The sequence below is a fragment of the Macaca mulatta genome, chromosome 3 (assembly GCF_049350105.2).
Source record: "Macaca mulatta isolate MMU2019108-1 chromosome 3, T2T-MMU8v2.0, whole genome shotgun sequence".
Classification (NCBI taxonomy): domain Eukaryota; kingdom Metazoa; phylum Chordata; class Mammalia; order Primates; family Cercopithecidae; genus Macaca; species Macaca mulatta.
This window is the reverse complement of record NC_133408.1, coordinates 6,789,953-6,808,595: the sequence shown is the minus strand read 5'-3', so window position 1 is coordinate 6,808,595 and position 18,643 is coordinate 6,789,953. Positions and strand designations below refer to the sequence as shown.

At 41.5% G+C, this 18,643-nt stretch overlaps 1 protein-coding gene across 1 annotated transcript in view; it reads right to left on the bottom strand.

Annotated features, from left to right (window-relative positions):
• DSCAM (DS cell adhesion molecule) overlaps nt 1–18,643 on the bottom strand; it is an 831,700-nt gene that overhangs the window by 648,469 nt on the left and 164,588 nt on the right. The window contains exon 3 of the mRNA XM_028845317.2: nt 9,443–9,589. Coding sequence (XP_028701150.1) covers nt 9,443–9,589 — 147 coding nt within the window. The remainder of the gene's footprint in view (nt 1–9,442; nt 9,590–18,643) is intronic.

Here is an 18,643-nt window from a genome sequence, read left to right as displayed (position 1 = left end):
GGTCAACTGTGTACATCTAACAGGGAGGTCAGAGAGAAACTGGACCAGGAGACAGCCTTGGGATTTAACATTTGGAAGTCACGGGTGATCCTGAAGTAGTGAATTTCAGTAGAGTGTAACAGGCAGAGCCCAAGATACTCACTAGGATAAACTATTCTCTCAAAACAGTTTGCCAGAAGAAAGAGAAAGAATGAAAGGAGTGAGAGAGAGAAAGAAAGAGAAAGAAAGGAAGGAAGGAAGAAAGTAAAGATAGAGAAAGAAAGAAGTATGAAAGTCGGCAAAGGGAAAGGTTTCTTTAAAACTGGGGGACCTGAGCACCTGTGTCACAAGAAATACGGTAATGACTAAAGAGAAGCTGTCCGAAGCAACAGAGGGCACAGCTGACGAAAAGAGGTCCTAGAATGTTGGAGCATGGAAAGGGACCAGGAGGGCAGCACGGTGGGAGGCTAAGCTGGAAGGAAAGAGGAAAGCTCTTCCTGTGGGAGAGAACTTGGGGTTGAGCCATGCTGGAGGTAGAAAGGGTCGTCTGAGAGAGCTGTTCTCAGCCCCTGCAGAGTGAAAAGTTACGATCTTTTGAAAGCTGGAGAGTAGGTGCAGCAGAGTTGAGAATGGGGTGCTCCAGGACGCTGAGAAAAAGCTCGGGAAAGACCTCTTCAGCTATACAGACGCAGGCAGCAAAAAACACCTGAGCATCTGGACAAGAAGTGAAGAGCCGGTTAAAACCAGGCCGGGCACGGTGGCTCATGCCTATAATCCCAGCACTTCGGGAGGCCGAGGCAGGCAGATTACGAGGTCAGGAGATCGAGACCATCCTGGCTAACACGGTGTAACCCCGTCTCTACTAAAAAAAAAAAATAGCCAGGTGTGGCAGAATGTGCCTATAGTCCCAGCTACTCGGGAGGCTGAGGCAGGAGAATCGCTTGAACCTGGGAGGCAGAGCTTGCAGTGAGCCGAGATCGCGGACTGGCATAAATGCTCAGAGTGCCCAGACTGCAGGAACGCTCTGCAGGCTGACGGTGGAGCAGGGAAAGGGGGTGGCTCCTAGATTGGGGATTCCACAGGTGATGCAGTTGCTGAGGAAAGAGGAAGTCTGGGCTGCTGGACAGTTTACTGTCCTGTCCCATCTGCTCAGAAGGAGAGCCACAAAGGGCTTACAGCCATGGTGGCTCCGCCTGATGGATTTCTGGAGGCCAACCAACCCACCTGCTGAGGAGACCTTCCTCCACCCGGTCCAGCCCAGCGCAAAGGACACAGCACCATAAGCCTCGTCCAACCCACCTTTATCTCTGCTCTTGACAATACCTTGAGTTCACGCTGACTTCTTGAGTAGCTAGTAAGTTATTCTGAGTCAAAATTACATTTCTCAATCTCAAATCCTGTTTTCTTATACTGTGGCACATTGTCTAAGCAAATCTTGATTTGTGACATCTATTTTAGTTTGTTGATAATAATAATAATCTAACAGCATTTGGTTATCACTGCATGACATTGTTTTCTAAATGATCCTGTTATTCTCTTGAACTTCCCTGAAATGAAAACTCCTAGATGAACAACAGACCAGAGAATATGCTTGTGTCCAAATTACATCTGATTGACTTAGCTGGCCATCTGTTTCCTATGTCTAGAAAGAACCAAACATCACAGGGAGAGAGAGAGAAGGCAGAAGATCCTTAATGTCAGAATATAAAATGAACTCCATTTACACTTAGGTGGAGCAAGGGAAGAGTATGAGTCAATGTGTTTTCGGACCTTAAAATAATTTGAGATGAGACCTTTCTTAAGGCTTGAAATACTTGGGTACAAGGCAATAAAGTACACAAAATAGAGATTTTCTTCATTTGCTTTCTCCAGCATTTCATGATGAGCATATGCAAAGTGATTGTTGAATGTATGAAAATGAAGATGAGCCAACATCATTTAAAAAGTTGCATGGCACAGAGAAGAGTTAACACAGTAGGTCTGAGACTATCACTCTTATGAAGGGCTGCTTGCAAGACTGACCCTTGGCTGGTATCTGGGAACTGGGATATTGGAAGGGTTCCCACCACCCTAAGAGTGGCTCGCTGCCTAAACTGCATAAGCAAGACAGTTCATGATGAGCACCTGCCTTCCTTCTACAGTCTGGAACTTTGGTACATGCCAAACATACCAGGGTGCCCATGTGACCTGTCCCCAAAGAAAACCTTGGCCACTGAGTCTCCAGGAGCTCCCCTGGTAGACGACATTGCACCTCTTATCACGACTCATTGCTGGGGAAATTAAGTGCATGCTGAGTGATTCCACAGGGAGAAGACTCTTGAGAGCTGGGGCCCGCTTTCCCCTGAACGTCACCTCATGTGCCTTTTCCCTTTGCTGCTTTTGCTCCATAGCCTTCTCCTGTATTAAGTCACAGTCATGGATGCAGCTACATGCTGAGTGTTCCCAGCAAATCACCAAACCTGAGGGTGGGCTTGGGGACCTTTGACATGCGCATATAACATCCTGCAAGATTAAATCTAAGAAAGTGAAAAAATAACTTAGACAGTAGTTGGTTAATAGGTGGAATATTCAATTCGGAATTTTAATATCCTGACATTGTGTTATGAGAGAGGACCACAGAAATCACTGTATACCCACGGGAGGAAGCTGAGGCAAAAAAAAAAAAAAAAAAAAAAACCTGAGAGAGATAGAAATGCCTTTCCCTAGGTCACCCAGCTAACCTGAGTCAGCGTTGCACTCAAGTCATATTCCAGAAACTTAAAATAGAAAATCAAGGGGCATTTTAGTGTGACTTAGTGGTCCAACAAATGAGGTTTTACACACACATACACAACACACAGATGCAGAGTACACACATCACACACACACCCTCCACACACATACAGAGCTCACACACCACACACAGCACACACTCCACACACACACCCCACACACATACGGAGCTCACACACCATACATGGCACAAACACCACATACACACAGAGTACACACCCCACATGCCATGCACACACCACACATGCTACACACACACATCATGCACCACACACACATATGCACACACCACACCGAACACCACACACATAAGTGGACACTCACATCACACACATGTACACACACCCCTCCTGAGATCCTCTGAGCTAAATTTGCCCCAATGCTTTCTTTTCTTGCTTTCTTTTTTAAAGAAAAAGTATTAACATACCTATCTCTATGTGTCTGTCTACTTGTTTCGGTAGTTCAAAAGTCAAACGCGTACTTCTCTGTGTTGGGTTGTACTCCACAAAACACAGTTTGCAGCTTTCAGAATGGGCGCAGGTCTCCCGCTGGCAGGCTGAGGCCCTGCAGACTAGCTGCTATTGCGGCTGCTTCGGAGCCTTGCTAGCAGCTGTTTGCAGACTCAGGCTGTGCCCCTCACCTCGCATGACCCCCATTCTTAGTGTCACGCAGGGGCTCTCCAGAGCTGTAAACAACCAGCTTTTAATTACTTTCAGGTGACAGCGGGGTAACATGCAAAAACTAATTTAGTGAGCGACAGACTTAAATAGCAAAAGTATAACATAATTAATGATTTTAAAAAAGAAAGAGACCAGGGCCCTCTCTTCCTATTTCTTGGTTACTTCACTCCCAAAAATATAGCATGGTGAAAGCATGACATCTCTGTGCCTTTCTAATTCCAGTCTGCTGTGCACGTTCTGAGCTAGGAATACTTTCCAGTGTTTAAAATGTGGTTCTTATTTACTAAAAGCTATATAAATAAAAGATTAGATGATACATACAAAGACAGATAGCTAGGTAGATGATAACAGATAGAAAAATGTTCCTTTTATACTTTCCATTTGGTCCTACGAATTTCTTTTCAGTGAATGTTAAAGAAATGCTTCTTCAATTCTGCAACTCTCCGGCACTTTTAAAATCAAAGATGAGGCTTTCAGATGACTCTAGGTTTTTGGTTTTTTTTTTTTTAACTTTACATCATTTTAATGTTGATCTCATTTCTTTTACTTATAAGCTCTCTGAGGGCAGACTCAGGTCTCCACAAGGTAGCAGCCACAGCATAGCAGATGTCTGGAAAATGCTCAGTGAGGAGCAGTAAAATCACAATAGAAGTGCCGTAGAAAGGGAAGGTTAACTTCTATAGTCAAGAGTGCACAAAGTGGAGGCCCCCCACAGCGTGACCCTCAGGTCCCCCGACAGCTGTGCTGCTCTCCCTCCCTTTCCACATGAGAATATACGGCATCCAATCTGGTTTGCCGAAACGTGCTTAAGGGCAGCCTTGTCTAATTTGGTTGGCTGCACCTATAATTTGTTTTCCCCTGTCTAAAATGCAAAGGTTTTCTTAAATCACAACCTCCTTTCTGAAACCTTCTCTACTTCTCCAGGCAAAACCATGTGTGTAGCTGCAGCCTTAGCCCCTAAGCGCCCACTGCAGCACTAACACCCCAAGAGGGACAGTGCAGGAACCTCCCCCAGCATCTCAACTGCAGAAACCATCTCTGCAGAGACCTGGGGAGGGAGTGCTTCTTAAAGCCCAAGTCTTGGGTTATCTATGATGCCCAGACCCAACTGTGGCAGTGAAGAATTACAGCAAATGTTTCATGTAAAGTGGTTGGTTTATGTCCTTTGATATTTCATGTGGGCAGAAAATTGTTCATGTTTACCCAAAACACAGAAAGAAGATAATCATCCTTGGTCCTGAACTCAGTAATCCTAAGAGATAAAATTCTCCTTGAATCATCACTAATAGAAGTATTCAGATAGGAAATATGACAGCAGAAAATTGGGCCACTGCTAAAGAGGGAGGCAGCTTCTCTGGGAATAGTAAAATGTTTGCTTTTTCCGTTTTCCAAATCCAGTTACCCTTGGGCTGTGTCTTTGATGTTAATGTAGCTAAACCTCTGGTGAGATTCTCACAATTTTATCAGAAGAAACAGAAACGGAAGGCTGGGCTCTCTTATTGCTGGCCTCCCTAATCAGGAGGAAATTCACAACAGGCTTGTCAAGGGAAACCCAAATATAAAGCCAGTGATATTGTTTTTTTCCAGGATGGTGTCTTATGTATCTCCACATCAGCAACACCTCCAAAAGCACGTCGCTATTCAAGCTACTATATTTTTACTGGGCTACATTAATATTATGGCATTTAAAAGGATTTCATTGCAGCTTAGGATAAGTGATAAGGATGTCTAAAAAAATCCACATGGACATCATGACTCTTGTTTTTCCAGGCTCATTTTAGAGAGGTAAGAAGACAATAGGTCAGGATCTGTCATATTAACTGAGGTTACCTGATGGCACCTTGTGTGCCTGTCCCTGAAATGTTTTTCCTCTGCACATTTACGACCCCACCCCCATCCATCATACCAGAGGGAAGGGTCAGCCTGTGAGGCCTCAGGGCCCAGGGAAGAGCCCAGGCAGGCAGAAAAGCAACATCAGATATTATGAATCTTTCCTCCATTTAGTGGAATTATGGGATTTCTACTTTTCGGCTGTTGGGATATTCTTTCCAAAGGTCACTCAAAATCAATGAACTCATTAATGTCCTTGATATTGGTAGCCTCATGGCCTCATATGATGAAGAGGCATAACTGGATTCCTGCGTCTACCTTCAGGCCAACCGAAGCCTGCCCTGGAAAGAAATCAATGCAGGCCCTCATGTGCAGTAAAGCTCCTGAAAACAACCGTGACAATGGACGACACTCATTAAACCCTGACAAACACTGCATTTGTGCTTCTCAAGAAAATAACTTACTCATTTGTTTTCTTAACCAAAATAAAGGGCAAAACCTAGTGAGACACACTAATAGAAACCAATTTGTTTCTTTTTAGGGAAATACACCAACATATTTAATTTTGCTTTTCCTTAAAAAAGAATTTGTAGAAGACAAACACCCATTTACCTTCATCAGGATTTCCAAAGGTCCCCTGGCCTAGAGATTCACATAAACCCCAAGCTCATCTGTTCAAAGCAGGTCTTTGCTGCTCTGACCTTCCCAGGGGATCTCCCAATAGTCAAGGCTTAGCACCTAAGTATCCCCCAGGCTGACAAGTCACACTCTTCCCGGGAGCCCAGCAGGGCACCTTGGGCCTTGGCCTGTGAATCATGTTTCTGGACCCTCTCTTGACTGCCATCAGCTCCCAGCTTTCCTAGGTCAGCTCTCCGGCACTCCTATACCTGCTCCTAACTCAGTCACTAAGATACTTGCACAGGCTTATTTCCATGGCTGATTTAATCGCTTTTCTCCACGGAGAGAATCAACCACCAAAGGAAGTGATCTGTGCAGAGTAGGAATCCTTCCTGGGACAAATTTCCCAGCCAGATCCCAGCAGGCTGGGATGACTTGATAATCCGGGAAGAGGGATAATCCTGGGAGACGGCCATACCAAGGAATAAATCCAAACTAGTTCAGCAGGAGTTACAGTTTATATACAAAACAGAGACAAATTAACCTTTTACAGATCATCTGCTGTGCATATGGCATTCAGGACAGCTTCCCTGAAGGTCAGGACTAATTTAGAAAAAGTCCCTCTGTTCCTGGGGTTTTCTGTGCCATGCAAGGTCATTCCGTGAAGCCAAGAATCCCGGTGCTTCCCCAGAGTGACTCAGCCCCGGCCAGCGTGGAGGACGGAGGGTCCTCCTTTTAGCGCCCTCCACCCCTGGCACAGCCTGGGTGATGGGGGAGGGAGGTTGTCCTCTGTCCTTATCTGTGCCTTGTCTTGGTAACCAGAGAGAAATATAACCCTTCTCCACCTAAACCTCCTGAGCATGGTTTATTTATTAAGATGTCCAATGTTTTAAACCATGTGTCACCTCCAGTGACTTCATGACCTCCTTTTCTGGGCCTTGTTGATGGGTGGAGCTCAGACATTGGGAACAGGGTCTGACTGCAGCGGTGAGCAAGAGAAGTCAGGGAAAATGCTCAATTTCCAGACTTTCTATAAGCAGATCATGCCACTGCTTTGGGGCCTTGTCGTCATTTACAAGGTCATTTTTAGTGACAAGTCTATTCGACTCAGGTTGAACGACCTGATATGAAGTCTCTCTCTCTCTTTCTTTCAATGACTTACTTACAAACAAACCAAAGCTTCTTACTGATGATGTATTCCTCAATAAGATAAACACCTGTGCTGTATTTATTTTCTAGATGCTGTTGTGAAGTAAAAGCCAAGTGCTTCTCCAAAACTTTTGCGTTTAAAATTGTATGAAAGGATGAAGCTCCAATATCTGACTGAGGAGAGGACATGGGCTTTAACAGTTCCTATCAGAGACATAAACTCTACATTCTGTATGCCAGCATCATCCCCTCACTAGATATACCTTTCCTTTTTTTATTTAATTAGGTTCACATTTGAAGGAAAATAAAGTCTGTTCACAGAGATTGCAAAAAGGTGAAACATGAACATGAGGATGCTGCTAATTAAAGACGTCTAGGAAACAAAAGAACAAACATATCATGCATAACCACATATATTTAAAAATCCTCCTGGTAGAACATGTTCTCACTTATGAGTGGGAGCTAAATGATGAGAACACATGGACACATAGAGAGGAACAACACACACTAGGGCCTACTTCAGGGTGGAGGGTGGGAGGAGGAAGAGGATCAGGAAAATTAACTAATGGGTTCTAGGCTTAATACCCAGGTGACGAAATAATCTGTACAACAAACTCCCATGACACAAGTTTACCTGTGTAAAAAATCTGCACATGTACCCCTGAACTTAAAATAAAGGTTTAAAAATCCTCCTGGTAGATATTTCAATTTCTCACCCAGATTTCAGTTCTTCTCTTCCTTTAGGCACATGCCCCATTGAGGTCAGGCATGGCCATGAGACTTGCTTTGTCCAATTAAACATGAGCAGAGATAACATGTGTCACCTCCAAGTGGAAGCACTAAGAAGGTGTTTGTAATTCTCCCATAGTCTCTTCCTCTGCCAGAGCAGACCCTGAAGCCACAAATTTGGATGATAGGGTTAAACAATGATGAGGTCTCCATTCTAGGTCCCTGAGTCTGGACGACTGAAAAGATAGACCCCAATTCTTCCCCTCCCTGAATCTATACTCCCTTGCCATATAAATTTGAGGGCCTCTCCCGTCTGACTCCGAACTTAGTCAGATGACTGTCATCAAATCCTTCCATTTGCCATGAAGAAAAATAACATGACCCCTAAGGAGAGAAGATGAAGATGTTTCAACATAGAAAATTAGCAAGTAAAAGTGTATAAGTGAGTCTCTATTCTGATTATCACAATCACATTTCAGCTATTAAGCTTAGTATTTTTCAACACCCTAAGTTAAATTATGATGATTAATCAACATAACAGCAAGGAATGTATTGTTCATTGAAGCATGAGGGGTTTTGAATTCACTGTAAAGACAATTTTTTTTGATAAAAACTAAGAATTCCATTATATCCTAGATTCCTGTAATGTGCTATGATGGCAATGTATTTCGATTTTGATTTGGATCTTTTAAATGCCTTCTGGTCATTGGTGTAGAGTAATCGACCTCTCTAGCTAATCAATAGGCTGAAAAACAAAAATGGTGTGTCAGCATGAGGGTTTAGTTCCAAATTCTTCTCTCTATAAATTGATAAAATGTTGCTTAGTCAAGAGGTGTGTTAACATGTGTTGTGTGTGTGTGTGCATCTGCATGTGAGGTCATAAAGACATGTTTAAAAAAGGCAACTATTTATAATCCACGTCGGAACACAGACTACGCTCCTCACAATTCTTTTCCGAAAGCAGCCAACACACATTTCGAGATATGCCAACAGTCATTACCCAGGGATGTACCGAACAGGAACACCACGCATCACGCGGACAGTAGCCTTTTCAGGTAAATAACACAGAGCAAGAAATCAATAGCGCAGAGCAAGAATTCAACACCGTTAGAAATAAAGAACTGAAGCTTCTTGGAGGCTAAATTTAAAATCTTTTCTAGATACCAAACATAAGCCAACAAATTATTCATATGCAAATATACATTTCAGGGCTACATATATATTCTTAGTAGAATCTTCAATAAATAGGTCAGAGATACAACATAACTCTCAAGACACTGGAAAACACCCAAAGGGCATGAAAACAGGGTCTCCACTTTCCAGGTTTTAGTTTCAGAATATCAGCTATATGTGCAATGCTGAGGTTTCTCACAGATGCAAAATACTACTACCTTGTTTTTAGAAGCAAACATAAAACCACAATTTTCTCAAAAAAGTTAACATAATGGCTACAGTTACAGTGCCGGTAACTAATTTCTCTTCATCAGTCAACTCACCAAAGGATGTCTCAATCAAGCATTATAAGCCAAACACTTATTTCAGGTTTACTTACAAAATAGCATCAACCTTAAGAATACTAATTCTGAATTATAATGAACACATAAATGGAGACCCGATTCCATCTCCGAAATAACCTTTTCAGAAGGTGAGCATGGAGTCCTGCACCCCGGAGATGCAAAGCCTACCTGAGACAAGTGAAACAGTGTCTTTCTCCCATGAGACGACAGTGATGTACGCCTCCACCGAGGAGGGGATAATGCACTTGAAGACCGCAACATTGCCTCTCATGGTTTTCTGGTCCTCCACACGGACTGTATAGGGCTCCCGTAAAACTGGAAGGCAGAAAGAGGACCTCAGTAAGGCACACAGTCCACAGGTTCATTCTGAGAGTATCTCATTGTAATATATACATTGCAGCACACACACACATCAATTGCATAACATATCTTTCTGGAACACAGTTAAGATACCTACATTTCATGTCTTTCATCACCTGACTTAAGAAAACATTCATTCCTTTAACAATACATAGCTGGGTAAGGTGTCTCATGCCTGTAATCCCACCACTTTGGGAGGACCAGATGGGTGGATCACTTGTGCCCAGGAGTTCAAGACCAGCCTGGGCAACATGGCAACACCCTGTCTCTACTAAAAATACAAAAAAAAAATAGCCGGGCATGGTGGTGTGTGATTGTAGTCCCATCTACTTGGGAGGCTGAGATGAGATTGCCTGAGCCTGGGAGGTTGAGGCTGCAGTGAGCTATAATCATACCACTGCACTCCAGCCTGGGTGAAGAAAAAAAAAAAATACACTACACTCTATACCAAGAGGCCGGAGTACAATCTAAAACAGTTAATAGACCCCTTGAAGGTATCAAGAGATAGGAAATAGCTTCATGAAAGAAAAGTTGCTGGCTCTGCAGAGTTATGATGATAGCAAACTGCTCCTGGTCCTCTAAGGGCTGGGGAAGAATGGTTTTTTTTTTTTTTTCTGACTGCAAAAAATGAATAAAAAATTCGAGCAAGGCTTTTTTTTTTTTTTTTCTGGAAAGCCTTGAAAACTCAGAGACAATTAAAATAACTTTTCATCAGTAAATTTTTAAATGACAGTTTCAAAGCAGTTTGGGAAACATTGATCCTGTTGTCCGTTGTTTAGGGAAGGATGTTGATTAGACAGCCTGCTCAAACACTTCCAATGATAGCAGCATCCCAGAAAGAGTGCAGAGTGCACGTCCACATCCTTGATGTCTGGGCTCACAGGCAGGGTGGTACTGGTGTTGAGAGCCTACCTAGCAGGCCCAACTCCCTGGGTTCAAATCCAAGCTCAGCCGCTCCCTGATGGTGAGGCAGTGAGCACATCCTCTCACCATCTATACCAAGGGGATGGTGTTGGTAACACCTGCCCCCCAGGGTGACTGTGGTGAATCAGTTAATGTTGGTGAAAATTCAACAGTGTCTGCTAGAAGCAGGTTGGGTAAGGCCACATTTACCAATAGCCAGAGATGGATTCCCAGGGTTGGGGAAGATCTGTCTCCAGGGAAATAAGACATTGATGAATCTAGTCCCAATTAGATGTGCCAGCCTCACTTCTTTAGAGCTTTGTTTTCCTCAAATTTAAAATGAGGACATTGTGGTGGGAACCTCTTCAAAGTCTAAATCCTATAAGTCTACGATTTTCTAAGATATCTACAGAGAAAATCTATTGTCTATCATATACCAGCTCACTTAAAGAACTAATCACTTACTGGACAAGTATGTGCCATGAAAACTGGCCATGAACATGGTTTCAAAAGGTACTAACACACCAACAAAGTTAAAGGTGAATTTCTCAAGGGAAATCCCCCAGTAGGCAGAGGTGAGTGCTTTAGAAGAGGATTGTTAAGGCTTGGCTAACCCTGTGATACGCTGAGCATTTTCATAGTAAAGCATGTCTTTCATGAGAGCCTTCCTCTCCAGTTTCCATTTTTAACGTTAACCTTTTTTCCCCAACTTGGAGAATTCCTTCATTCTGGTCTCTAACCAGAGAGATTTTTCCAAGTATTGAAATCTCTGCGACCCCCACCACTGTAATCCCCATGCAGCATGAGGTGAGGGTCCAGGCAGCAATTCCACACCTCCTGCAGGAAGTCCACTAGGCAAAAATTCAGGGCGCCCAAGAGGCCGACCTCAGCAACAACCTTACACCCAGAGGAGGGAACTGACTTTGTACAGGAAGGCTCCTGCATAAGTAAACCTTTGCTGAGAACTGAGGTCTACAATCATAGAATAGAAAGAGATTACAAAGATACAGGCAAACTAATCAAACTCATCGGTAAGTGAGAATCTGGGCATGGTGAGAAGCAGAAGACAGAGAAGAGAAGAGGAGGATGGAGGACAGAGGAGAAAGAGGGACTGGCCAACAGAGAGAGAGTCTACTGTCACAGGGATGGGGCCCCTAAGCAGGGGTATGATTTCAATGTAAGCTCCTTTGTGTGATGCTTGTTTCTTGGCAATAAAATCACTCTGTCTTCCCAAACCTTCCGCAGACTCTGCTTCAAACATTAATGACATAAGTAGGATAATTTTTAATAGAAATCAAGGAAAGGGGTCAAGTTTCATGTATCATACAGGCAAGTGAAAAGATAAGATGTTCACCTGTTTACTGGGAGATACAGGAAATGCCTTCCCACCAGGTGTACAGCCCCACAGTAGACGGGATCACAGGAGCCATAAAAATATGGGGTGACTGACGGGGGACATTTCCAGTGTTACTACCCAATGTCCAATATTCTAGGAAACCCCTCAGTCCCAGCACTTACCCACATATCATGGAGTTTTCTCCTCTCTAGCTACCCACTGCCCTCACCAGTACCAGGGCACCTCATCAGTCACAATTTTAAACCTGTGTGACTTTTGCTTCTCCAACCTCCAGGTCAGCCCTAAGAAGCCCAGATCTTCTCCAAGCAGAGACAGCACTGTGGTGCTCTGAACCCCAGCTCACTCAGAGAGAATGGGAATCAGAAGAAAACTGCACACTCCCTGTCCCTTCTCCTTATTCAATTACTCATTCCACAAAGACAGCCCATGTAGCGAGTCTTTAAAAAATTATCTTAGAAAATACTTGGCGCACAGGAGGTATTCAATACATATTTTGAGACTGAATATATAGAAAGATCTTCCATTCTGGGAGAACTTCTAATCCTTTTACAGAATATACATGTATGCACATTTGAATTTATAGCCACTATCTATAGTTTTTTTAAAAAATGCAAATCAGGGTTTTATTAAAGCTCCCGATCTTTGTAACAGAGCATTGTTTGTTCCTGAGGCCCCCATAACTTAAGACACCAACATTGCTGTCTATGGGGATATACCTCTCAGAGGGCCCTATGAGTTTCCTGAGCCCACAGTCAGCCCGAAGACATGGGTGCAGCTTTGATCTTCATTCTACATCTGACTGCTGCTAACTTTGTCACAGAGACTGGGCTAGAAACCTGAGATGCTGGCAAAAAAATACACTTTGTTTTAAATGTGACTGACATCTGCATTAGAAGACAAGAGTATTATCTAAGTACTGTGCTTGGTGTCCTAAGTAAGGCTCTCCCCTGAAAGCCCAGATCTTCTCAAAGCAGGGACAGCACTGTGGTGCTCTGAACCCCAGCTCGCTCAGAGAGAACAGAGGTCAGAAGAAAATGGCACACTCCCCATCCCTTCTCCTTATGCGACCCCAAGAGGAGGAGCTGGGTTCAAGTGACTGAGCAGGGACACAATCCTGAGAGGCAGGGAGAGTATGAGTAGGGCAGGGAGGGAAGCAGCAAAGCACAAGTGTGGTTTCAGGTGAAGTCCCAGCCATGCCTGACACGCATGGCCATGCAGAGGAGCCGGGATTCCCTGTTGTTGAGCTGTCTGTCATCGGCTTAGGGCTGGCCTCAGGAGGTTGGAACTCCCAGGTGTTTCCCACTCTTGTTTCTGTCAACGGCTCCAGTGCCCAAGCAATCTTCTGAAGGCTTCAGGTTCACGTTCTTGGCAACCAGCGCACAGACCTCGGGGGATCTGATTCAGGGATGCCAGCAGGGTCCACTGTAATCATTTGAGCCTTCATTCAGCAAAATTTGTCATCTTTTTAGATCAGAAAAAAAATCCCTGGTAATATGACTTTGAAATAAAATCAGGCCTATTTATTTTTTAATCAAATATTTTCATTGTGATATAAGAGTCGTACATATTTTGGGGGTACATGTGATGTATTGATACCTGTATAAAATATATAATCATAAAATCAGGGTAACTGGAATATCAGTCACTTCAATCTTTTCCCTGTGTTGGGAACACTGTAAATTTTTTTCTTCTAGCAATTTAAAAATATACAATTATTAACTATAATTTCCCCATTGTGGAAGCAAATGTTAGAACATATTCCTTCTATTTAACTGCATTTTTATACCCCTCAGTCAACTACTCTTTATCCCCTCTCCTCATCCCCTTGCTTCCCAGCCTCTGGTGTCCACCATTCCACTCTCTACCTCCATAAGATCCATGTTTCCAGATCCCATATATGAGTGAGAACATGTAACATGTGTCTGTCTGAGCCTGGCTTATTTCACTTAGCACAGTAACCTCCAGTTTCATCCATCATTATATTCTTATTGGATGGATAGTTTGCAAATATTAATAGTCTCCCCATTCTGCATGCTATGTCTTCAACTTTGCTGACTATTTTCTTTGCTGTGCAGAGCTTTTCTGCTTGGTGTAATCCTATTTGTCTATTTTTGCTTTTGTTGCCTGTGCTTTTGAGGCCTTACCCCAAGAATCTTTGCCCAGACTAATTTCCTATAGTGTTTCCCTAGTGTTTTCTTTTAGTAGTTTCATAGTTTCAAGACTTAATTTAAGTCTTTAATCCATTTTGAGTTGATTTTCATACATGGTTAAAGATAGGGATCTAGCTTCATTCTTTTGCTTATAGATACCCAGTTTTCCCAGCACTAATTTTTAAAGAGCTTGTCCTTTCCTGAATGTGCGTTCATGGTACCTTTGTCAAAAATGATATGGGAGTAAGTGCATGGACTTACATTTGGATTCTCTATTCTATCCCAGTGGTCTGTGTGTCTGTTTTACGTCAGTACTATGCTATAGTATACCAGTACTACACCTGTGTAGTATTCTTTGAAATTAGACTGTGTGATACCTCCAGTTTTGTTCTTTTTGCTCAGGATTGCTTTAGCATTTCAGAGTCTTGTGGTTTCATACAAAGTTAAGGATTTTTTTTTTTTTCTATTTCTGTGAAGCATGTCATTGGTAGGGATGGCCCTGAATCTGTAGATCACTTTGGGTAGTATAGATATTTTAACAATATTAATTCTTCCAATCAATGAGCATGAAATATCTTTCCATTTTGCGTGTGTGTATCCTCTTCAGTTTCTTTCATACTTCTTCATATTTTTAGCATATCTAATATAGGTTTTTACTTTGTGGTTACCATGAAGCTTACAAAAAGCATCTTATAGTTATAAGAAGTTATGTAAAACTGAAATCAACTTTACTTTGATTACACACACACAGCTTATTTATTAAGAGATCACACAGTTGGTGTACATTGAGAGCACTGAATGTGAGAAAACATTTTAAATGGCCCATTTTCAAGGCATAATAAATCTAAGTACTGGCATCCAGCCTGCAGATGTAACAAACTGCATGGCTCATGCACCTAGAAGGTCACAATAAGCAAACAGAATGTAGAGGAGGGGTCAGCCCACAAAAGGGAAGAAAGTCTTGTTATTGGGAAATCAAAACTTAAGTGAGGAAGGGGATTGGGTTATAACCTTATAAGGTGGATAATAAAACTTAGGCGATGTCCAGGAATATCATAACTCCATAGTACTCAACCAATGAGGAACTGGGGGAAGGACTTGCTTGCTAGGCAATAAATTACCTGCTCTAACTGCCCTGGGTGTGCCTGCCTACCAGGCTCCGGATCTTGCAAGACCGTCATTAAAAGTTTTGCTCTGGCTGGCTGAGTGCGGTGGCTCACGCCTGTAATCCCAGCACTTTGGGAGGCCGAGGTGGGTGGATCACCTGAGGTCAGGAGTTCAACACCAACTGGCCAACATGGTGAAACCCCATCTCTAATAAAAATACAAAAATTAGCCAGGCGTGGTGACGCATGCCTGTAATCCCAGCTACTCATGAGGCTGAGGCAGGAGAATCACTTGAACCTAGGAGGCGGAGGTTGCAGTGAGCCGAGATCGCACCACTGCACTCCAGCCTGGGCCACAGAGCGAGACTCCATCTAAAAAAACAAAAACAAAAGAGTCGCTTCTGCTGCTGTGTGTCTCTGAGTCCATTCTTTGCATCTGGATGGGTGTATGTGTGTTTCTCACATGAAATACTCACTTTATTGTACTTCAGAAAGATTATATTTTTTATAATTTGAAGATGTGTGGAAACCCTGCATCATGCAAGTCTATCAGCGCAATTTTCCCAACAGCATGAACTCACTTTGTGTCTCTGCGTCACATTTTGGTAATGCTTACAATATTTCAAACTTTTAAAAATATTTTTAAATCTGTTATGGTGATCATTGATCAGTGATCTTTGATATTACTATTGTAATTGTTTTGCGGAGCCACAAACCACATTTACAGAAGATAGCAAACTTAATCAATACATGTTATATGTGCTCTGCCCACCTCACTGACAGGCCATTTTCCATCTTTCTCGCTGTCCTCAAGCACCCCTTTTTTTGAGACACAACAATACTGAAATTAAACCAATGAATAACCCTACAGTAGTGGCCTTTAAGTATTCATGTGAAAGAAATAGTCTCATATATCTTACTTTAAATCAAAATCTAGAAATGATTAAACTTAGTGATGAAGGCATACCAAAAGCTAAGACAGGTTGAAAGGTAGGCCTTTTGTGCAGTTAGTCAATTTGTAAATGCATAGGAAAAGTTCTTGAAGGAAATGAAAAGTCCTACTTCAGTGAACAAATAAGAAAGTGAAACTACTTTATTGGTGATATGGAGAAAATTTGAGTAGATAGAAAATCTGGATACATGATCAAACCAGCCACAACACTGCCTTAAGCCAAAGCCTAAATCAAACTAAGTCCTTAGCTCTCTTCAATTCCAGGGAGGCTTAGAGGGGTCAGAAAGCTGCAGAAGAAACACTGGAAGCTAGCAGAGGTGGCTACTGAGATTTAAGGAAAGCAGCAATCTTTATAACATACAAATGCAAGGTAAAGGAGCAAGTGCTGATGGAGAAACTGCAGCAGGTTATCTAGAAGCTCTAGCTAAGGTCATTGATGAGGGTGGCTGCCCTAAACAATACATTTTCAATGCACAGAAGATAGCCTTCTATTAAAAGAAAACGCCATCCAGGATTTTCATAGCTAGAGAGGAGAAGTCAATGCCTAGCCTCAATGCTTCAAAAAACAAGCTGACTCTTCTTAAGGGTTAATGCAACTGATGAATAAGATGAAGTCAATGCTCATTTACCATTTCAATAATTCTAAAATTATTTCTTAGAATTATGACAAATCTACTTAAAAATTATGACAAATCTACTTTAAAATTATGACAAAACTACTTTGCCTATGCTCTAGAAATAAAACAAGAAGGTCTGGGTCACAGCACATCTGTTTACATCATGTCATAGTGCACTGGATAGAACCTCCAGTATGATGTAGAATAGAAGTGGTGAGAGTGTACACTTTGGTATTGTTCATTTGGGGGTGAAAACATTTACTCTTTGACAAGTATGATGTTCGCTATAGCAGGATTTTTTGTAGTTGCTTTTTATCAGATTGAGGAAGTTCCTTTCTACTGCTGGTTTTCTGAGAGTTTTTTTAATCAGTGGATGTTGGATTTCATCAATGCTTTTCTGTGTCTGCTGAAATGATCACATGGTTTTTACATTTAATATGTTAATATGATAATTTACACTAATTTTCAAATGTGTAACTCACCTTGCATTATGGATATAAGCCCTTTGTGGTCATAATGTATTATTCTTTTTATATGTTGTTGGATTCAATTTGTTAAATTTTTAGAACTTTTACATTTATAGTCAGAAGAGATACTTGTCTTTAATTTTCTTATGTCTTGTTTATGTATTAGGGTAATGCTAACCTCATAAAATGATTTGGGAAATACTCTCTCCTCAATTTTCTGGAAGAATTTGTTTATAATTTTTATTTTTATTTTTATTTTTATTTTTTTGAGATGGAATCTCACTCACTTTGTCACACAGGCTGGACTGCAGTGGCACAATCCTGGCTCACTGTAACCTCTGCCTCCTGGGTTCAAGCAATTCTCCTGTCTCAGTCTCCCAAGTAGCTGGGACTAAAGGCATGTGTCACCACACCTGACTAATTTTTGTGTTTTTAGTAGAGATGGATTTTCACCATGTTGGTCAGGCTGGTCTTGAACTCCTGACTCCAAGTGATCCTCCTGCCTTAGCCTCCCAAAGTGCTGGGATTACAGGCATGAGCCACTGTGCCAGGCCAAAATTATTATTTCTTTCTTAAAGGATTAGTAGAACTCAGTAGTGAAGCCATTTGAGCCAGGAATTTTACTGTAGAAAAGTTTTTACCAATAAATTTAAATTCTCTAACAGATATAGGGCTATTCAGTTTATCTGTTTTTCCTTGAGTGAGTCTTGATAGCTTGTGTTTCTCAAAAACTTTATTTCATCAACTTGTTCTTAATGTTCTCTTAGTACCATTTTAATACCTGTAGAAGATATAGGGATGTTACCTCCCTCATTCTTGGTATTAGTCATTTACCTATTCTCTCACTTTTCTGGCCAAAAACACACCAATTTTACCAATTTTTTTAAAAATAAATTTTAGTTTCATAATTTCCCCTATTGTTTCTGTTTTACAATTTGTTGATCTCCACTCTGATCTTCATTGTTTGCCTTCTGCTTGTATTTTTAGTTTTATCCTCTTTTTTAGTTTAAAATGGATGCTGAGACCACTATTTAAGACATTTTAAAAAATTACTAAGTTTTTTAGAGCAATAAAATCTCCCTAATTATTATTTTAGTGGCATCCCCAAAATTCATATATATGGTGTGTTCATTTTTATTCAGTTGAAAAAACTTTCTAATTTCTTTCTTCAAATGTTTTCCTGATTTTTTTTTTGACAGATCATTTAAAAGTGTGCTATTTAGCATTCAAATGCTTGGTTATTTCTCAGAGATGTTATTGTTAGTAATTATTTAATTTCATTATGATCAAACAACATTTTATACAACTTGAATTTAAAACAAATTTATCTGAGATTTGTTTTATTGCTCTGAGTATGGTCTATATTAGTAAATGTCTGTGTGTCTCAGAAGAGATTTTATATTGTACTGTTGGATAGAATGTTCTTTATTTAAAGGTCAATTACATGAAATTGATTG